We start from the raw sequence: 23,020 nt of genomic DNA on the forward strand, positions 1-23,020 counted from the left end.
TGGAGGAAGTATTCAGATCTTTTGCTCGAGTAAAGGTATTTATACCACAATGTTAAAGTAATATTATACAAAAAAAAATTGTTGCATATAAATTTAAGTGAAGGCAGTAAAAGCATTTAAGTATAAGAAGGAAAATAAAGTTAAACTTTTATTAGAAACATGTCCCTAATGACTGTTATAGGGGAGACCAGGGATGGTTGTCACACTTTTTACTTAAATTTAATTTCTGCCAAAACAGTGTATGGTAAGAATTCCCTTTCTGTACACAACTTAATGCTTAATGTATCAGGTACAAATGGATAGTCCTTGCTCTCGTAGAATCCATTCTCCTCAAAAGATATGGGCTGTCAAAGGCACCTTGCGCAGATGTACACCCTACGGGGTTGGTTGTCACACCCTATGGGGTTGGTTGTCCCTGTGTTATTCTAATAGAAAAAAATGAAAAATTGAGACATTTTTTTAAATGATTAAAAAATATATATATTTCAATTAAATATAAAACCAAACACATCCCATGTGTAAAATCCCATGTAAAATCATCAAATAAGTTGCATTGGTTCCTTTTTAGACTCTTTAGATTAAAACATGTAAATGTAAAATGCATAAATGTAAAATACCACAGGCTATGAAAACTACTGCTACTACTATGAAATCTGAAGACACTCGATTTTTCCTTTACAGAAGTTCAAACAAGCGGCATAACTCATGCGAAAATACAGAGCACGGGCAACTACGCTATATAATTCATAACACAGACCTAAAAAAAGGATGATTCTTAAACAACATTCAGCAATCACTATCCGCCTCAGAATCACAGTTCGACAAACATAAACTGGCAGACCAGGTGTGCAGTCTTTGTGCTCGTAACCTCTCCTCGCTACCACTTTATTTGGCTTGTGGACTGTAGTAATGCCTGTTTCATCCATATTCCAAATAGACTGGGGCTCGAAGTGGTGGCGTCTCATTACCTCCTCCAAGTTGTCAAAGAACATGCCTACATTGTGCCTGTTAAAGGCACTGGTGTGGCCTAAGCTGGTGGCCTCTGGGGTTCTAATTGACAAAGAGGGGTGCCTTTTTAGGAATGCACCGAACCAGACTGCGCCGGCCATCTGCTTTTCAGCCCAACTGGATTGTATGGGTACGTTGTTGGCCACTGCAAAAGTGTAAGCCAATTTACGAACTTCACTAAGCGCATGGCCAAGATATATGTCGGAAGCAGTCAGGATATAGTTTTCCAACTGATGTTCCTGTTCCTCTGTGAAAACTCTCCTGTTCTTCACATATCCTACTGGCAGGGATGGCTGGACACAATCTCCCTCAATATCGTCTGGGCTCATTTTCTTGCAATATCTTCCCAGTGTACGATAATTGATGTTGTACCTCTCAGCTGTCCCTCTTATGGATTTGCTCTCCAGCCTGACCACCCTGACTGCCCTAAGCATCACATCAGGCGGTGTCTGGCCATAAACTGTCTTCCTGACATAATTTCTACCCATTCTCCTATCTAAAAAGAATAAGAAAACTAGCGTTATAATAGCATGCATGTATATATCAACAGTGGGGTTGGTTGTCACAAAAGAAATGTGACAACCTACCACGAAGAAATGTGACAACCTACCCCGAAGAAATGTGACAACCTACCCCAACTGACATGTTTAGCTCTGTTGGAGGCTAGTGCCCACATGTATTAGCCTAGCTAACAAAAAACCTAACTAAATTGTAGCTCTCTCTTTATACTTTAAAATGGTAATAATTATTTTACTCTCAACCCACAGAGCAAAAACATGAGATGCCTCAAAATTTACTTTTGCATATGAAAACCAAATAAAGTTGTCTCACCTCAAAGTTATGCTGCTTTCACCTCCGCTGTCAACCTCTGACACTAATGATGAACATTTCTGTGTCAACGGTTTTGATCAGCGCCGTCTAGTGGCTGAGATATGATGACTGTGACAACCTACCCGTGTGACAACCATCCCCGCTCTCCCTACTGTATATGTCATTAAATAATTAGTTCTAGTTTATTAATGTAAAACTACTTTGGTAGTTGTTTTTTAACGACTAAATAATGATTATCTTCATTATGGATTATATCACTAACATTATATCACTACATTAAAGATGTTTTATTGTCCTATGGAACATCTCTTCTGATTATCTATCATGCTAGATTAACCTGTTTTTTTTAGCTTTATTGCCGGGAGGTTTCATCCAGGACACGCGTTACGGATCCATCCAGCTTCCTTTTACGCACACCGAACCAGGCATTTCAGATGTTTCCTTTCCTCGTCCAGCTGTTGGATCTGACGTAGTTCAGTCCAACAACGAGCAGCTTTACTTCACGCTGTTTCTGTAAAGCTCACACAACGGACAAGTTTCATATAAATGACTGAGAACACGTCAAGAACTGGACAGATCTAAACACCTAATATTATGTTAGTTATTACGCGCGCTGCTGGAGGAGGCAGTGCGTTTCAACATCAAAGCCAGATGGTAACTGCTCTCCAGATGTGCGTCGACAGCGCAAATGTTTGGAGATGCCAAATACTGAAACTTTCAAAATTAAAATCCTAACCTGAGTACTCGTTTCAGTTATCAAGTCAGGTATTTATAATTCTAAGGATGTTAATATTTCAGCAGAAATCTTGAAAAGTTAAACTCGTGCTACTTAAGTAAAAAGTGTAAAAATACTCTTACAAGTTAAAGTATTGCATTCAAATTCTTACCTGAGTAACGGTACAGAAGTACAACCATCAACAATAGTTAAAGTACCAAAAGTAAAAGTACTCATTGTGAGTAATGTCCCATTTTAGAATTATAGTAATTTACTGGACTGTTATTATTCATGCATTATTGTGTATAGCTAATTTAATTACTTTATATACTGCTGCTCGATATCTTAACCTATACTTCATGTATTCACATTTTGTATTAGCATATATGTTAAATAACTAATAACTCATGTTGTCATATAGATGAAGTGGAGTGAAAAGTACTATAATGTATTGGCTTACAAAATGTAGAATAGTAAAAGTATAGTATAGTAAATCGTATAAAATGGTAATACTCGTGTCATGTATAAGTACACCTAAATCATACTTAAGTGCACTACTTGAGTAAAATGTACATTAATACATTACACTACTGGTTTTCCTTCCGTAATTCATATCCAAATCAGCAGGCACTGTCCTCCTGTGTGCGTCATGAACCAAACGGACCAAACTTTGCTTAGCTCACGACTCCCTCTAGTGGCTGCGCGCGGATATGAACTAAGACATCAGGATTCTTTTTGATGTAACATAAGGAGATTGTTGGATCGATAATATGAAACCTAATCGTGCGTGAATATCAATGCCATTACGAGAATTACTTTTCCTAATGCATCACTACATTAATTTCCATGGGCTGCTCTAAGTCTTTTTTTATTTTGCATTAGGGGGCCTCATCGAAGCTTACTGTACGAAAAGATAAGAGGGTAAGATTTGGATGAGATTCAAAAGTAGACATCCCACTTATATAGACTTATTTCCATTATTATAAATCAAGCAACACATCAGTATACAGAAGAGTGGTTGTAATTTAGCTCCACGTTTATTAACTGCATCATTAAAATGATGCACACGTTAATGTGTTTATTATAATAACACAATGGTTTGACACATTATTCTGAAACAATCTATACTACATAATGAGAACTATTACTTGTCGTATCCTATGTTAGTGAAACAAAAGTAACCTTGTACATTACTTCATTTTGAGAGCAGGACTTTTATTTGTATCTGATCATTTCTACAATGTGGTATAAACGCTCTGAATACACTTCATCCACCATGGCTAAAATCAAATTCCACATTTTTCATATTGCGTAGGAGGCCTTATATGGCTACACATGTAAAGCAGGACAAAAATACCTGCAGAAAACTTCGTTTTGAAGGGGTTCTCTCTAAACCAACTATAGCTGCACTGGGGAGTTCATGGTGCTTTTTAAATGGGAATACAGTTTTCCCCTTGTAATCTTGCTATTATTTCACCGACAGGATGTGTAGCAAATACTGCAGAAAGAATATATTTATACATTTTCATTTTTTCACTTGCTCTGAAAATCGGGCTTTGTGTTTGTCAAACTGCAATGGATGGAACATGTAAAACAAGACAGGCCAAGATGCTGTCAGTATAGGCCTACGAAAACTGCGGCATAAAGGTGAGTTCGTTAGCCCAACACATTTATATATATTATTTGACATGATTTAACACAGTGTTATGCAATAAGTGGATCATTTATTTGTGGCATGGTTGCATTTCTCATACTTTTCAAACTTTACATGTGTGCACATCATTACAATTATCAGCTCTAAAGCACAGAAATGTGTCACAAGACTCGGATTCAACTCTAGTTTTAGGAACATTATTACTTTTTTAAATGTCGAGCTCACATGTTGAATATTCCCGTTTTATTTATATTAAATGAAACGTGAAAACAATATAATTTGAGCTGGCCTCACGAGAGCTCTGAGCAAGACTTGAGAGTTCCATGGTTGCTATGCTGGCTCTCCAGGTTTATGCTCTTAGTTTGAAAAAACACAAACTTGCTGACGGTCAGAAACTCAACATTTCTGCTCTCACTCGACGATTTCTCTGAAATAACCCCACAAACCTGAGACCTTTTGCTTCCGGACCCCTCCCTAATCCCTACTGTCAACATTTATAGGACGTTTTTCGGGTTGGATGTGAGATTTCTTTTTTCTTTTCTTCATGTTTTCAATGCATTTTACCACTTATGCTCTCCGAAACCCCTCATAAATCACAGATATGACTGCGATACTGCCAATTTATTCTAATTTCTGTGTTAATTAGTCAAATAAGAGTGAAATAATCCTGTTGTGTCCAAATACTGACCACCCGTTTCACCTGTTGAAAGAGTTAGCATGCTAACATATGTAGGCCTATAGCCTTTTTTATTTATTTTTTACTTTTTAGTGCTACATACCAGAGTGAAACAAGCACTGAAAACATTGGTATATCCTTTTTATTTCAATATGCCTGAAATTCACAAATATTTGGGTAATTCATGAGTATTTTACACATAACTGGTGAAACAAATGTTCAATTGGCATTGTGTTTTAAACAATACACAGCAGAGGTGTGAAATATCTGGAAAAAGATTCATATAGCCTATGCATGTTTTGTCGATCAGCAGGTGAGCTTAAGTTGACATGTTGTTGAAGACATTGTGGTGTAATTTTTCATTTGTAAAGGTTAAACAACTCTCATTTCAAAAGCATGCAAAAAAGGTTGCCAATACTGTCAAATTTAACCTTGCAAATTTTAGGCACATAAGATCATACCTGCCAATGAAGGCTGCAAAGCTCTTCTTGCATGCAAAGCTCTTCTCTCACTTTTCTTATTGCTTAACTAGCTGGTCGCAAGCTAATAAAACAACTTTGCAACCAATTGAATCTCTCTTTAAGCAAGCACTAAAAACACTGGACCATAAGGCAAATAGTTATCACCATTGTCTTATAGTGAAAAAGCATAACTTGTTTAACTTTGAAAACTTTATACAATTCTCTGATGCCTGTCTTTTCTTTATGTATTTTTATATCTTAGGGTGCCTTTTAAGATCTGGCTAGGGACAACAGATGGAAATTAGCGTAGCAGCTAACTGTGGCTTATTTACAGCAATTTGTCTGTTAATTAATGAGCACTGTCCCTACCAACTAAATAAATGAGTAAATAAATAGGCCTGTCTTATGTAAAAAGGCTTCCAGACATAGTGGTACAAACTAGGACTAGAAATAAAACAAAAAATGATATTAATGTATTCTCATGAATTCAGCTTTATTGAGACAGAAGCTGGTGCATTCTTGAGTCGTTTTTCAAGTCTGAAGCATTAATATTTGCTTTCTCTATGTTCACATTTGTAAGGCAATGCAAAGAAAGCGTGAAAGAAATGCATCCATTTGGGACTTTGCTATTATTTTATACTGCAAACACTCTTTACTCTTGCTTGTATATATTTTTTTCATGCATGTTTTTTACATTTTGGCATTGCAATATAGATTTAAATTCAATCAGTGGAAGTCAATCTGGTATAACACTCCATGGTATATTAACCTAATGTGATGTGATTATTACCTTCAGTTGGTCCAAGCAAACAAGTGGACAGCTGTGCTACTCACAAACCCAGCAGGCCCAGCAGCCCCCCCCACCCCCCCCTCCCAGCAGCACTTGGCCCCTCACCTGGCTCCGCTTCATCCAGTCCACTGAGAACCACGGTAAGAAGGGCGAACACTTGCCAGAAGCTAAACATTATACATTTTACACAATTGCTATGAATACATATGGAGTATTGTCCTTGAGATAATTGAAGGCAAGACCTTATTTTTTATTTTTTATTTTGCACATCCAGCCATGGCTGTTTCTTGCAGCTTCCTTTCTTTAGCTCATTCTGCAGTAAAATGCTCTCAGGTCTGTTTCACTATATGCAGCGTTTGAACAACATTTTAATGCATTGTCCTCCTTTTAATTCAGTCTGTGATGAGAGAGTTCGATTGTGTAACCCTCCCTGGTGTGTTGTCATTGATGTGCAGCAGTGGTCTGATGGTTGTTTTTATTCCTACCTCAGATGGACCGGCGCTACAAGTGGACAGCGGTCCTCCTGCCAGACCCCAGTCGGCCCCGCCTCATGCTGCGCAGGGTCCAAGCACCCCCCTCCCAGACTGGCTCCTCACCTGGCTCCCCAGGTACAGCTACCTTTGGATCTAACACTGCTTCTCCTTGCTCCCCCGCCAGGGCCGTCTGCAGCTCCTCCCCGGGCTCCCACCGTGGCTCCCCAGCTGGCCCCGCCCCGGAGCCGAAGTTGAAGAAGAACCTGAGGCTTCTGATGAAGAGGAGGGACAAGGCTGGCAGCGGGGGGAGCAGTAGAGGCGCTGAAGCTGCAGGTAAGTCTGACCATGGCTTCTTCCCTTGCTCCCCCTCAGGCTCTTCCTCTAGCTCTTCCTCTTCCTCTAGCTCTTCCTCTCGCTCTACCTCTCGCTCTTCCTCTCGCTCATCCTCTAGCTCCTCCTCTCGGTCCTCCTCTTCCTCCTCCTCTACCTCCCCCTCTTCTTCTTGCACTTGCTCGTCTTGCTCCTCCTTCCCTGGCCTCTCCCACAGACTCTCCCCACCTGTTCCTGAGGAAGGCTGGTCTCTCGTGCCGTGTGCTTATCCAACCAGGATTGTCTTCCGTTCCTCTTCCTCTGGCTAATCCTCTAGCTCTTCCTCTTCCTCCTCCTCTCGCTCTTCCTCTACCTCCTCCTCTTCCTCCTCTACCTCCTCTTCTTCCTCCTCCTCCACCTCCTCCTCTACCTCCACTTCTTCCTCCTCCTCCACCTCCTCCTTTACCTCCTCTTCTTCTTCCTCCTCTATCTCCTCCTCTACCTCCCCCTCTTCTTCTTGTGCTTGCTTGTCTTGCTCTTCCTTCCCTGGCCTCTCCCGCAGACTCTCCCCACCTGTTCCTGAGGGTGGCTGGACTCTCAAGCCGTGTGCTCATCCGACCAGGATCGTCTTCGGATGGCCTCAGTGGTCCGGCTCCTCCCACCGACCAGCATCCTCCCTGCCGGCATGGAAGGTCCCAGAGCTGCAGTGGATGAAGAGTGCCCGCCTTCTGATGAAGAAGAGGACCCAGGTGGGCAGCAGGTGGCGTAAGAGAGGAGCTGAGGCTGCAGGTAGGTCTGCAGGTGATGGTGCTGCAAAGTGCTTCCGTCCTTCCACTTAATTTTAGCAATTATTTTACGTTTATTGAAATGGGCTAAACTGAGTTAAAAATGTGTTTAATTATTTCAAATGTAATGGAATTTATTGAAATAGTTTTGAATTGAACTACAATTATCTGAATTTGCACACTTCAAATTGACTTATTTGAATTAATTTGACCTAAATTACATTTCAATTTGAATGGGTAAGTATTTTTCTCATTAAGTTGAGTCAAAATTATGTAAATGAATTGCTTTAAACTAAACCTAAAAGATGAGAATGTTTTTATTTGCACTGCTTTGACTTGAATTGGTTTTAAATGTGAGCGGTAAGTATTTGATTCAATGAAACGAAAGTGGATCAGATGTAAGGACCTGCTCTGGGGAGAATCCTTGTTGCTGCTCCATGACTCAGGCAGGGTGTCTGCACAGAGTCGGGGGGGATCTTGGGGGGGGGGGCATGAACCTCCAATGTGTTTCGACCCCCCAGTGAAGCCCCCCCTGTGCAGAGAAGGAAAAGGATGGTGACACAATGTCAAGGGGGTCCATATGTCTGTCAACGTCCAGCCCAGCTAAGAAGAGTCTGCAGTGATAGGGACCTCAGAGCAGGGGCCACAATGGGTAAAGGGGGGGGGGCAGCTGTAGTGGTACAAGCTGTAACAGTAGGATTAACAACAAGGTGGTAAACCCCATAACAGGGGTCCAAAATAGGAGGAAAGGGTGAAATTAGAAATAGTTACATGAAAGAGGGAAGGACACAAGAGGAAAGGAGAAGAAAGAGAACAAGAAGGAGAAGGAGAACAGTAAATATGAAGAAGAGACTAGAAGAAACGGTAAGGTGCGACGAAAGCTAAATAATAATTTCTATCAAAATGTTCTGATCAGATGGATAATTCTTTTTTTATTCTCCTAACAATTTCACGTTTTTTCAGATAGAGGAGGGAGGGCAAAATGAAGCAAAACCTCTCCCACAAAAAATGTAACAAACAAATGATGTGATATTATAACCAGATTTCAGGACGTTCAGTTCATCTGATCACAAGTTATTTGAAGATTTTAACTTTGATTCCCTTTTGTTTTTTTAAGTGGAGAGGAGGAGAGGAGTCGGGACACCATGAAGTGCGACCTCTCATGCGAAAGGTAAATAACAGTGTATTTAATGGTTTAATCAGAATTAATGGAGATGGATAACTTTGTTTTTACTCTTATTCTCTGAAGATCTCATCACTATTATGTTATTGTTTGCAGAATTTAGGAGAGGGGGACAAAGGATGAAAAAACAGGTGAAGAGACGAGGACAGAGGCCAAAGAGAAGAGAGGAGAAAAGGAAATGTGAAGATAATGTTTCAATAAAAAGTCAAAACTAGATGAAATGTCTTTGTTTAAAATGCTTCTTTTAAGTTTGCAGTTGATGTTGTGTGTTGGAATGAAAAGTCAAATGAAAGGCTTTAAAAAAGTGTTTGTTTTTTTAATTTACTTATATTTTTGGTGCTAACTGTTTCTCTGTCTCTGTTTTTGCTATGTATTTCCTCTAAATACAAAAGGTCTATAAAACTTTTGAGCCTTATTCAACACAACAAACAACACTTTGAACCTGGCTTCATCCAATCCATTCAAACTTCTGCAAGTGAAAGTCCTGCATTCAGACTCTTACTCAAGTACAAGCATCAACAAACTTTAAAGTACCAAAAGTAAAAGTACTCATTGATTGTCGTCCCATTTTAGAATTATACTTATTTATTGGATTATTATTATTCATGCATTATTGTGCTCCTAATTTCTGATGAATGTGGAGCTAATTTAATTACTTCACATACTGCTGCTCGATATTCTAACCTATACTTTTATATATTATGTATTAGTTTATTTATATTTTGCATGAGTTTATAATCTGAATATGTAAAGCATCTAAGCACTCGTGTCAAATGAATGAAGTGGATTAAAAAGTAAAATATTGGTTTCCAAAATGAAGTATAAAGTAGCATAATATGATAATACTCAAGTAAACTACAAGCACACCTAAATCTTACTTAAGAACATGAGTAAAATGTACATTAATACATTACACTACTGGTTTTTGTTCCCTAATTCATATCCAAATCAGCAGGCACTGTCCTCCTGTGTGCGTCATGAACCAAAAGGACCAAACTTTGCTTAGCTCACGACTCCCTGTAGTGGCTGTGCGCGGATATGAACTAAGACATGAGGATTCTTTTGATTTAAAAAAAAGGAGATTGCTTTATCGATAAAAAGATACAGAGACATGTTTTGTATATATATATATATATATATATATATATATCTGATACCTATAATATATTGTTGAAAAAGAGTACAATAGGGGACCTTTAAATAAAGCAGATGGTTAAGATAGAGCAAATCTTAAGTATACTTTTTATAGGCCACTACTGGGTAAATACTTCTTCCATCACTACCAATGCTAATATCTGTCACCCTATTAATACTATTTGTACGTACAGTATGCTTTACTGGATATGAAACATCTTGATCATCAAATACAAATAAATGCAGTGCCGACACATCTAAACAACAAATTCCAAATACATAACTACATTATTATGTTGTTGTATGATTTTTGACAATGAATGTTGGAGTTGGGCATCCTTTATTATTTCAGCCCTCCGTTAAATCTTCATCTTTGGCAGACTAAATAATAAAGGTAAAGAGTCTTATTCATTTTATAAACTTAATGTTTATTCGTATATACATGAATATATTAATCTATAACCAAGAAAGGAAAGAATGTACATTGCAAAACAAAATCTTTATATACAAATTAATAAATAAACAAAGACAAAATCAGGACAGGTTTGTTTTTTACACAGGTTTTTGTGTTCTTGGGAAAAGTAGGAAAAATAAAATGAGAAACACACTGCAGTTAGAAAAAGTTTGGAAATTCTTTTAGTTAAAATGGAAAATGGCACCCGAGCATAGTTCAGGGGGAACAAAACAATAAAATTAAATTAAAAAAACACACACACCACGCCAGCTGGTTTTTTTTTTCTTGTAAACGCAGCCTTTTTGTTCGAACTCGCACAGAATCAGGTCAAATCACAAAAAAAAGGTACTTCAATTCACCACGAGCTACGACGACACACAAACCAGTCCAACATCAACCTCACCAGCACAGAAACACTCAGGGTAGGGGGGTGGGTCAGCTCATTTAAAAGATCCACTCGTGCACAATGCTTTAGAGAACACACGTAATATGGAGATGGAGCTGCTACAGAAACATGGTACTGTGGGAAAACAAGGAATCGTTTTTTAAATGTTAGGCTGCAGAACCAATTGAGAGACAAAATAATTTGATCGTATTTATTTAGAGAAATTACTCATAAATATGTTTTTATTTTAATAATCTAGATTTCATTCTCTACTGTTCTTTTAGCTTTGACATGTATGTTATTACAACATTTTTATTTTCTCGTCTTTTTTTTCTCATAGTTTTCACAGCATTAAATTGCACCACTCTGCATTAAAAAGGTACCAATTGGATCAGTTGATAACAAATTCTGGGTTAGGGTGATTTCCTGGGAAATAAAGACAATAAACTCGACAAAATATCTCACGTTCTGGACCTCTGAACAGAATAATGTTTAAATTCTCACACAACCTAAAGTTTGTTCGATAAGTTCTGTAGGAAAAAGAAAACATAATGAGATTCTTTGTTTCCTAAACTAAAATGTCTTACTTTTTTTTATTTGATGCATCTCAGGCTTAGAGTTTAGTTGGAAATAAAACCTGGTTTATGGATGAAAATGCAAGATCATATTAGCAGAGACGCTTTACTTTTGAATATTTGCTAAATGAGCCGCGGAAAAGAAGTTAAAGAAGACATCAAGAGATAAGAGACAGAATTGTGAAGGAGGAGTTTCTACAACAGCTTCATCTGACGCTCCGGACAAACATCTTTGCTTCAAGTTTCTCGGACTACAGTCAAATTTTCCACATGGGAAACGGGTCCATAGTGTTCTACTCACCCATTTTTTTAGTTTTCTCAGAAAAATGCAACGACAGTAAACATACAAATCTTTGTTCCTCACTGTGAAAGGCAGAGGACTCGTCTGTTAAAAAGCAAAAATTGTTTCTCTTTTCTTTGTCATTTTTGGCACAAGGAGGGTCGCCAACAACGTAAGTGAAAGGCAAATGTTCACTATGACACAATAAAGCCGGAGCGAGGCCATTTTTTTTTTTTTTTCACAGTGCTCAACATGAAGCGCCGATCAATTGAAAAGGTCAACGGTCACAGTGTTCCACAGCGAGAAATGTACCACCGTGTAACGTCCAGGTGCCCTCTGCTATCCTCATCATTTCGCTATCACAAGTTATGGGGAGGATGGGGGGGGGGGCTTCATTTATTTGATCGTTTGGAGAATTATGAACTCATGCAGATTGAAGTAAAATTTTAAAAAAGGCAACACGTGGTCGCAGGCGAATGTAGTGTGTATGAAAAAAATAGGGGAAATCCAACCTCTGATACATTTCAGCTTTTGGTGTATCCACTTCCCCATATGCTGTCATTTCATACATGTCCCAGAATGCTGTGCAACATGTTTATGTGGTCAGAACCTAGCTTGACTTAAGGCCAGAGTAGCAACCGCGCAGTACATCAGGGCCAAAGAGCACAACTACATTTAGTGGATTACAGGTTATTGTCAACAAAGGTCCAGTGTTTTCCCATTGTGTGACAATGCTGGCTTTTTATTGGAATAAGGAACGTTTAGACTCCTGTAACTGTTGGCAAACAACAGAGTAGTATGTTTTCAGACATGTTGTTTAGTCCTTATCTTTAAACTGAAAATATTTATAAAGTATGCACCAAGCCCCCAGGAAGTGCGCTCGACATTGAAGCACATTTTGTAGTGGCCAAACGGTGGTACTACAGTTTCCGTGTCCGTCTGCGATGTCATTTACTTAAAACTAAATCAAGTACCCAGTAGGAACACTTTTATAGCCTTTATTTAACCGATAAGGGTCTAAAAGATGTAAAATGCGCTAAAAGCCAAAGCCAGAGTTATTATCTCCAGTCGAGCCTGGGAGATCAAAAGCGGGGCCAATGGAAAACGGAAGTGCGCACGCTCTATGGGCCCAGATATGGGTACTTTTGCTCTCAAGAGTAAGGCCATTTTGGCTTCATGCCCCCCAGAGCAACTCTACGGGAATGAACGTGGTCGCGCCTCCAACGCTGTATGCAGTTCTCTTTATACATCCGAGGTATGAACGCTAAGAAACCAAAACAGGATGGATCATCAACTGGGGAGGATTTTTTGCGTCAAACCTTAAGCATGGTATCATGTATGAAGCACAAGTGCATATTAAGAGCTCTATCACACATTTCTCGTGGTAAAACAAGTCAGTTGGAAACTAACATGCAGCAGCTGGAGGTAGTAAACTACAGCTGACAAAAGCTCTAAGAGACAACTGTTTTTTTCAATCTTCTGCCTGTTGCAAATCACCAGCTGCTTTTATCTGAAATAAAGGCCCCATTGTTTTAGAAATAATCAGTCACGTTGCCCTTGTGAAGAGCATATTAACTGGGTTGGGGGTTAGCTAACGGTTAAATAACACAAAAGATACTTCAGATGGAAATGAGCTTAAAGCTTAATCCTGTTCTTGGAGATTATTGTTTCATATGCATGCTTCTTGTGTAATACACTCAAAACATTAATTGAGTAATGTGTCTTGTGTGCCAACAGAGGGAGGCTGTGAAAAAAATACTCTAATAAAGTGTACTGTTGTTGGAATGTATTTGTGGGAAATGGAAAGTGCATCACCAAAAACTGGTTAGATGTTTTAGGTTGGATTCTACCTGTAAAGAAACACGTCACGGAAAGCTCAGAAAAATCAGCGATTTCGCAGTTTTGGCAGCATCACCGGGGCGCCTCCTACACACTGCGTCTGATTTAAGAAGCTTCTCCTGCACTTTGACAAGCTTTCCAGATCTGAGAAATAATCAAAAAATATATACCTTCAACACGTCTGGCAGGGTAAATCAGCAGGACTTAGGGGCGACACACAGGCCAAGCATGGCACGTTTGGAACTGAAGGATGTGAAGGATAGTCCGCCATGCTGGAAGAACTGAAGGGTTAGGGTCTTCTTCCCGTGCAACAGTCCAGGGTTAAACCAGATCATCAGTTTGCTCCTAAATTAACTGATTTTTGTCGTGTGTATTTTTATTTGTCTCTTGGAGTTTCTCTACTGTAGTATTTCAGGAAACATAACTAATAATTATGTTTAAAAAGGTTTCACTCAGGTGTATGGAAGCCCATTTTTGCCAGGAAAAGGAAAGAATTTAAGGAAAATTAGGAATGATAAAAAATGGAAAGAAATGTGAACCTTTTCTATTTCTGGGGATGATTGTTTAGTATTTATGTTCAACTGTTTGACAAAAAAGTTAATTAAGGACATTCACTTGTAATAAAAATGTTACTAGGATTATTTCGGAGTTTTACTCAAATATTTGTATCAATTTTATCAAATGATTTTTTGAGAAATGTTTTGAAAATGTGTCACATTATCAGTGTTAATGTATTTACTTTTTTCCTATCCATTCCTCCATGTTTTTTTTTTTGTTGTCTTTTCTTGGCAGTAATAGTTCTCCATACAATTTAACTTGTTTTTTTGAAAACAACAAACTGATATTAAAAACGTCTCCCCCCGCAGAGCAGAAGACATGTTTTTTTGCCGTCTTCCAACATGGCGGCCAGAAAGTAGATAAATCCATAATGGGATGAGGATAATTAGCAGCACCATATGAGAGCAGAGAGATGCTATACAGAATGAACAAAGAAAAAAATGAATAAAAAAATGTTGATATCGTGACAAAGTCTATCAACAAAAATCTCATGGTCCGTTTCAAAAGCACATACTGCACAGTCGGTGTTAATGGATATATACACTCGGTTGGTTTTTTCTGCTCACTTGAACTTCCCTCGTTTGGGGTCGGGGTCCCAGTCATTGCCTCGTCCTTCGCGGTGTAGTGATTACAACTCATTAATAATAAAAAGAAAAAAGCATGATACTCATGGCTGTGCCCACTGGATTTTTTTTTGACACCCATGTTTCCATTTCTGACCCTTTTGTTTTAGTTTTTTTTGTAACATGGCAGCTTTTTAGATTTTAAAAGAGTTCCGCTCGCTCTACTGGTGGGAAAACACTGAAAGAAATCCACAGAGCGTGAGAGGTTCAGTGCCGTGGTCCCAGAAACACTGTCGACATCAGGAACCCGGGGGTAAAAGGCGGTGGTACACTCACGAGGAAAAGTTCCCTGACAAAATTGACACACATTCGAAACGCCCAGCTGTGCATTGTTCGTGTGTGTACCCCGTGACAGGGTGAGTGACGTTCAGCGATCGAGGAACTCTGGGGTTTTTAAATCGTTTTAAACAAAAGGTGCATTAAAAACTCAAGCAAGAGGCTCGAATGAAAACCTCTAAGAGCTGAGCGAGTAACGTTCGGACGTAAACACTTGTAAACCAAAAGTAAAAGAAAAACAGGATATGGATCTGCATCTTCACAAGCAACGGGACATTTTACCCCGAGTGTTCGACTGGTCCCTCCGCCGAGCATTCACAGACACTTTTATCCACAAAAACCTCCTTTTTGTGTCTCCGGAAAAAACAGCATGGATGTTTCCACAGGCCTTATAAAGCCCTCGAAGGGTCCTGATGATGCGACAGCTGTTCCTAAGTGCTTCCTCTGCTTTCTGCTCATCCACAGAAAGGCTGGTCATTCATCTCCTCTTGTGTTTTTGTCCAAAACCAAGATTCTTTTGCCTCCGACCGAACAAAATTGTTTCTTCTCAGGAGTGGGAAACCAGAGAGAGGGTTAAAGGGGTTCGTGGAGGGGAGGCAGGAAGTGGTGCGTTTCTCCCTTCAGAAAATCCCTTTAGCTATTTTCAGTCCCTTCTGTTTCATGCGAGGCAGCGTGGAGCTGGCCACATTCTTGGTCCGCATTGGCCGGGCCAAGCCGCGCTTCTTCAGCACAAAGTCGTAGTTGGCAGTGGAGTTCATGGCGTAGAAAACGTTGGCGTTGTCCGGGATCCGGAGCTCTGCAGAATGAGAAGGAGCAAGATGAAGTCTGGATAAATAAATGTGGTAGAAATCCATTGTTTTGAACAGAAATGAGAGTTAAATGCCAAAAAGAACATTGTTGTGATTCTTGGTAGCAAAACTTGTATAAATGTAGAACCACAGGCCCAACAATGAATTAGTTTAAAGGGGCCCTATTACGCTTTTTGGGGATTTCCTTTTTCTGTATTGTGTTCTATAGGTTTAGATTATAGGTAGGATTTTCTTTCCCACACACTCCCCCACCCGCCTGAAACACCTCCTTTATAGTCCTTTGTTTACGTTCTCAACATAGTGACATCACTATGTTACACTCGGGCTTCTATTTGCTAGCGCTCCAACACATTTTAGGACATCTCTAAGCGGTTGGTTGACCCGTCACAACAGAGCCGGCCAGCTAACCAATCAGAGCAGACTGGGCTGAGGTTTCAGACAGAGGGTAAAATGAGGTGTTGCATCACAGGCAGTATGAGAGAAATAAAGAGCTTTTTGAACAAACCAGAGCCCAGTCTGCAATGATTGGTTAGCTGGCCAGCTCTGTTGTGATTGCTCAAGCCCCTTAGAATTCACGTACAAAGGGTTGGAGCACTAGCCAATAGAAGCGTGAGTGTTACGTCTTCGCATTTTCTCATTAGGATTAATTGGCTTCTCTCTCTATTCCTTCTAGGATATTAAGTAACAACTTACAAATGGCAATGTGGCAAAGTGGGAGAAAGGACTATCTTAATACAAAACATATGCAGATTAATTTATAAAAACCAGACCAAGGTTAGGTTATTATCAAATGTAGTTCATTTATCTTTTCTTGGCGGTTTGCAGATCTTGAGTGTGTATGAAGTTTGCACCTTTGTCTTCAGAGATTTTCTGCATCAGCTCGTATTCCTCGGTCTTCTCCCGCTCCAGGTTGTGTTTGATCATCGCCTTCCTGATGACTGCTGGAGTCTTGTCTTGACTCGTCACCTGAATCAAAGGGACAAATATCAGAGCCTTGTACCTCTGTCAGAGCCAGACCGCCTGTAACCTCAACCGCTTCAGACATCATTTTTAGTTCTATAGTTTCCGGGGTGAGTCAGAGAAAAGGGTTAGGGTTAGTCACAAAAAAAGTATATTATATTTAAAGTAAATTCCTAATTTTATCTCACTGTTATTCGGAAGTACTTTGATTGCATTACAAGGACATATACTAGTCCTTTGTATACTGCAATCAGCTTTTTTAACTATTGCTAAATATGTTTAGAGAAATATTTTTTCACAAACTTTCATAATTTATTATTTTAATAAATATGATTTATTTATACATATGTATATGTTTTCTTTTTTATTATGTCCCCCTTAATGTGATTTTGTATATATATATATATATATATATATATACATATACATATATATATATATTCGCAATGTACTAGTTTGACAATTATTTGATGTTGTTTATGTATGTAGGTTTTAATTTGTTTATTTTTTTTATAAATAATAAAAAATCAACAAATATACAGTGGTATGCAAAAGTTTGGGCACCCCTCTGAGATTTCATGACAATTTGCTTTTCCTTTATAATAGAAGATCACAGCAACAACATTTGTTTTCCTACAAAGATGTAGACGTTTTAGTGTTTTCCAGACCAAAATTCTTAGGGTAGCATTACATAGTTTTATTATAATAAAATAAAATGCAAAAAATGGGATGTGCAAAAGTTTGGGCACCCTTATAAATAGCATTCATTTCAACACCTGTACGGATTTATAGCTGACAGGTTGCTGCACAAAATTGCTTTGATTAGCTCATTAGACCTTCAATTACAAAGACAGGTGGAACCAATCATGAAAAAGGCTATTTAACATAGGTAATAGCTGGCTGTGCCTGGCCTAGGTTCTTTCTTAGGGAGTGGCAAGATGGGGACCTCAAAACAACTCTCCACTGACCTGAAAGCTAAGATAATCCAACATTATAAATTAGGAGAAGGGTACAAAAAATTATCTGACAGGTTTAAACTGTCTGTCTCCACAGTCAGAAACGTAGTTGTGAAATGGAAGGCCACAGGAACAGTCCGTGTGAAGGAAAGATGTGGTAGGCCGACAAAAATAGGGGAAAGGCACAGGCGAAGGATGGTGAAAATGGTCACAGAGAAGCCACAGACCACCTCCAGAGAACTACAACAACATCTGGCTGCTGATGGTGTAGTTGTTCACCGTTCCACAATCCAGCGTACTTTGCACCAGGAAGAGCTCATTGGAAGGGTGATGTGCAAAAAGCCTTTCCTGAGTGTTAATCACAAGAAGAGTCGCATGAGGTATGCAAAAGCACATCTGGACAAGCCAGAAGCATTTTGGAACAAAATACTGTGGTCAGATGAGACCAAGATTGAGTTATTTGGTCATAACATGAACAGGTATGCATGGCGAAAAAAACACACTGCATTCAATGAAAAGAACTTGTTGCCCACTGTAAAATTTGGTGGAGGATCTATCATGTTATGGGGCTGTGTGGCTAGCACAGGTACTGGAAAACTTGTTAAAGTTGAGGGCCACATGAATTCCTTACAGTACCAGGAGATTCTTGACAAGAATGTTCTAGAGTCAGTCACAAAGTTGAAGCTACGCCGGGGTTGGATTTTTCAGCAGGACAATGATCCTAAGCACCGATCAAAATCCACCAAGGAATTCATGCAGAAGCACAGGTACAATGTTCTGGAATGGCCATCCCAGTCCCCAGACCTTAACATCATTGAAAATGTATGGATTTATTTGAAGAAGGCTGTCCATGCACGGAGGCCAAGAAACCTGACTGAACTGGAGACGTTTTGTGTGGAAGAATGGGCCAAAATACCACCTGCCAGGCTTAAGGGACTTGTCTGTGGCTACAGGAGGCGTCTACAGGCCGTTATTGCAGCAAAAGGAGGCAATACTAAATATTAATGGAATTATTTCTTAGGGGTGCCCAAATTTATGCACATGCCTATTTTTGTTTGAATGCACATAAACATGTTTGTGTTTGACCAATAAAAGTTATTTCACTACTGAGATGTTTCTGTTACCATAAGGTATAACATATGTTAAAATGAAGTTGCTGCTTCAAAAGCTCAGCAAGTGACAAACTGATGCAGTGGTTTTCCTAAGGGGTGCCCAAACTTTTGCATACCACTGTATGTGTATATATATATATATTTGAATTATTTTTAACATTTATATTTCCATAATTTAGGGCATGTTTCTTTTTCTTGTTTGTTTGAACATTTTATGAATCCTGTAAAATACAGGGAATACATATAACATTAATAAACATCACATTTGTGGTATAGAGTAATTGCAAAATGACAAGACTGTAATGTAAACAGGATTGTAGGAATATGTGCTACTGTTAAGAGGGAATTAATACAGAGGTATAAACAGGTTTAAAGCATCAGATCTTTGTTGAGCACATATTATCCTGTATTATAGTTGTATTTAGCATTAATACTCTGGAGCTAACACTATATTAAGTAAGGCAGAAAACACAGAGATTGTGATGTTATGCTTGTTGAGGTATTTTTTATGACCAGAATATTTGTAAGGTTTTCTCACCAGGATGCTCTTGTACATGTTGCCGTTCTCCACGTCCAGGCTGACCCGGATGATGCAGCAGTCGTCCACCTGCTGGTTGTACAGCGGCAGCGACAGGGTGGAGTAGTTGGACACCGCCGAAACCGAGCGTTTGTGTGAGCGGGAGGCGGACAGCGGGGTGGAGGAGGAGACGGAGGAGGAGGAGGCGCTGCTGGAGCCTGAGGCCGAACCGGAGCTGGAGCCCGTCCCAGAGGTGTCCAGGGAGGAGAGAGACGTGCACTCCCAGAACTGAGAGGAGAGCAGAGGAGGGGGGTGATGACAAAACATCGCTGGACACACATGAGGCGGACGCTTACTGTTCTAACCACCCATAGAGTGGTGCAGGGATGAGGTATTTTTTTAACATCGCAAGGGCCCCGTCCACAAAAAGTAACGGGATATTTACATTGGTTTTTGAAATACTGGTCAAAATAAGCTCTGAGGTTAACGCACATTTATTGATACTTAAAACGTTTGCCTCAGCCTCAGATGTGGGTTTACCTGTATTAACCTCTATCACGTTTCCAACCCACAAAAGATAAAACCGCTCCCACTTCCATAACTTGAAAGCCTGACGAAGCGCTGTGATTGGCTAGATGTTAGAATTACATTTATAAAGTGCTTTTTCCCTCCCATGCGACTCTTGAAAGTGCTTTCACATATACAAGTCAGCATTTATTATGCATTATACATTAAACATCTTACGACTGTTCACTGGCTGCTACTTTATTACTTTTTAAAATGTTAACCTGTTTTTATAATAGGCAACTTATCTTTCATACCACAAATGTGGGGTTAAATATATTGCCCAAGGACACGTCGACTGCATGTTGGAGGTCATCTTGTACCTCCTGAGCCACAGCTGCCAATGTGTTTGAATGGTTATCTATGCTTCCTTATACTATGACATATGCTCAGATGAAGCAGTAAGTTGATTCTAATTAAGCTGCTGGCGAGTTAGCTAGCTCGCTAATTAGACCTAATAATAATAAAAGTAATAATAATAATAATAATAGTAATAATAATAATAATAATAATAAAAGTAATAATAATAATAGCAATAATAATAATAATAGCAATAATAATAATAAAAGTAATAATAATAATAGCAATAATAATAATAATAGCAATAATAATAATAATAGCAATAATAATAATAATAATAATAATAATAATAATAGCAATAATAATAATAGTAATAATAATAATAATAATAGCAATAATAATAATAGTAATAATAATAATAGCAATAATAATAATAATATAATAATAATAATAATAGCAATAATAATAATAGCAATAATAATAATAATAATAATAGCAATAATAATAATAGCAATAATAATAATAATAATAGCAATAATAATAATAATAATAATAGCAATAATAATAATAGTAATAATAATAAAAGTAATAATAATAATAGCAATAATAATAATAATAATAATAGCAATAATAATAATAATAATAATAATAATAGCAATAATAATAATAGTAATAATAATAAAAGTAATAATAATAATAGCAATAATAATAATAGCAATAATAATAATAATAATAATAGCAATAATAATAATAATAATAGCAATAATAATAATAGCAATAATAATAATAATAATAATAATAGCAATAATAATAATAGTAATAATAATAAAAGTAATAATAATAATAGCAATAATAATAATAATAATAATAATAGCAATAATAATAATAATAGCAATAATAATAATAGTAATAATAATAAAAGTAATAATAATAATAGCAATAATAATAATAATACCTTAAAACAGTCACACTTATCCAACAAAGTGCTTCACATTAAAACAAAAAACAGCAATAACAAAATAAAAGTACTAAAAGGGCAACATACTAATTCCTTCCTGAAGACGGATGGAGTCTTGTCCTGACTCATCACCTGAATCAAAGGGACAAACATCAGAGCCTCGTATGTATGTCCGAGTCAAACTAGATGAAGTATTTACAATAACGGTGGTGAAATGTAAAAATGTATGTTTATCTTAAAATGATCTTTTTCTGCTGTGAAATATCCTGTTAGCAAAAGTGATCTCCTACAACTTTGACATGATTATTCATTTGTTTTTCTGATTTAAAAACACATGTTACAAAGTGCTTTACATGAAAACAAAAAACAAGCCAAGTACTAAAGGAGCAACATATAACAAACAAATATAGGGGCTGTACACATGAACATTTTGTTGCATTGTCGGCTGGGGGCTCTACTATTATGCCAAGCTTTCGGGGGGGGATGTTTTTTAAAGTTAAATTACAATATTGTCCATGAAACAGAAGTGTTTCCCTAGAAAACGGCATTTCTGTATCTGCTACGCTACGAAATGCTCTGTGTGTGTTGTCTTGTTTGTGGGGGGTGTGTGTGTGTGTGTGTGTGTGTGTGTGTGTGTGTGTGTGTGTGTGTGTGTGTGTGTGTGCGTGTGTGTGTGTGTGTGTGCCGAACACCATCACTCGAGAGACGAGAGCAGCGGTGCTCATAAAATAAATATGGGTGACACAATGGACACATTTTAAAGTCAGGGTTACGATACACCTGCACTGAAATTAATACATCCATATTAGCTGTACAGACAGTACAGACATCTCTCGCTGTGATTGGATGTTCTTCCTCACATGAAAAAAGCAGAACTATTTTCAACTCTTGTGCTCGTGTTTGAGCACGCCTGCAAACAACGCTCACGTGTACGGCCTCTAAGACAGTCAAACCCATAAGAAAGAATAAAAAGAATCAGGTAAAAATCAGGGAGGGCAGGCAGTGGGATGAAAGTATGTTTTGAGCCTAGATTTAAAAGGACTGATGTATATGGCCTCGGGTTTATTGCAAGGAGGCCCCTGGCTGAGGAACTCAAAGAACTATCAGTGTAAAATAAAAGATCAAAGACATACTGAGGAGCCGAACTGTTCAGTGCCTTCTAAGTCATTTAGATAGTTGAATTCTAGCTTAAATGCTACACTAGAGTAACAGCGTCGAGGTTTTGTCATATGGAAGTGGGCGTGGTTTATCTAAAGCTGGTTGGAAAAGCGATAGGCGCTCGCCGGTCTGATTAAGCGCTGTGAGATTGAGCAGCATTATAGGAAATGTAGTGCTTTTTTAAGCTTACTACTAGGAAACTAGCCTGCCTCTGTTGCTTAGTTTTTATTTTTAAATTTTATCTTTATGTCATCTCTATACATCTTCACTAGACTGCTTTAATAGATGAGTCCTTATGGATATAAACATTTCCAGGCTACAGATTTCCCACAGCCTAAAGATGGTGTCTCTAAATGACTGATTTCGTCAGACAAACTGTCCAAAACCCAAAGAAATTCAATTTGCATGTTAAAAATAATAACTACCAAATGATCAAATAACATCGGGCTCTAAACTTCCATTTGTTACCATGCCTGATCTGATTTGAAGTAGAAAATACAATTAGAAAAGTAAAGCTTATTACCGTTGACGTATCTGCTGCCAGAGCTTCCCTCCCCAAAGCAGAGACAGTAAGTTTCACAGAGGGAGTCGACGTCTACAGAGAAAGAGAGACAGACATATTTTACTTTCTATACACAAAACAAACCAAAGGTCTCTTATGCGGGTCTTTGTTCCTC

The 23,020-nt window shown here is 38.3% G+C and overlaps 2 protein-coding genes across 6 annotated transcripts in view; one reads left to right on the forward strand and one right to left on the reverse strand.

The window, feature by feature from the left end:
• The first annotated feature begins 6 nt into the window (after positions 1 to 6).
• On the forward strand, positions 7 to 9,215 carry LOC134873197 (uncharacterized protein DDB_G0271670-like). Its single transcript, XM_063896653.1, has 5 exons — positions 7 to 35; positions 6,142 to 6,275; positions 6,626 to 7,706; positions 8,820 to 8,873; positions 8,982 to 9,215. The coding sequence occupies exon 3, from the start codon at positions 6,626 to 6,628 to the stop codon at positions 7,244 to 7,246; it is 621 nt and encodes a 206-aa protein (XP_063752723.1). The 5' UTR covers positions 7 to 35; positions 6,142 to 6,275; the 3' UTR covers positions 7,247 to 7,706; positions 8,820 to 8,873; positions 8,982 to 9,215.
• A 1,208-nt stretch (positions 9,216 to 10,423) lies between these two features.
• The window catches only part of LOC134873536 (ral guanine nucleotide dissociation stimulator-like), a 72,023-nt gene continuing 59,426 nt past the window's right edge, over positions 10,424 to 23,020 (reverse strand). For all 5 annotated transcript variants that reach the window (XM_063897214.1, XM_063897212.1, XM_063897211.1 and 2 more), the window contains exons 15-19: positions 22,867 to 22,938; positions 21,273 to 21,317; positions 19,385 to 19,651; positions 16,670 to 16,784; positions 10,424 to 15,805 (exon numbers count right to left, since the gene is read on the reverse strand). In XM_063897214.1, the coding sequence (XP_063753284.1) occupies positions 15,630 to 15,805; positions 16,670 to 16,784; positions 19,385 to 19,651; positions 21,273 to 21,317; positions 22,867 to 22,938 (675 nt within the window). In that variant the 3' untranslated portion in view covers positions 10,424 to 15,629. The remainder of the gene's footprint in view (positions 15,806 to 16,669; positions 16,785 to 19,384; positions 19,652 to 21,272; positions 21,318 to 22,866; positions 22,939 to 23,020) is intronic.

This window comes from Eleginops maclovinus, chromosome 12 (assembly GCF_036324505.1).
Source record: "Eleginops maclovinus isolate JMC-PN-2008 ecotype Puerto Natales chromosome 12, JC_Emac_rtc_rv5, whole genome shotgun sequence".
In the NCBI taxonomy this organism is placed as follows: domain Eukaryota; kingdom Metazoa; phylum Chordata; class Actinopteri; order Perciformes; family Eleginopidae; genus Eleginops; species Eleginops maclovinus.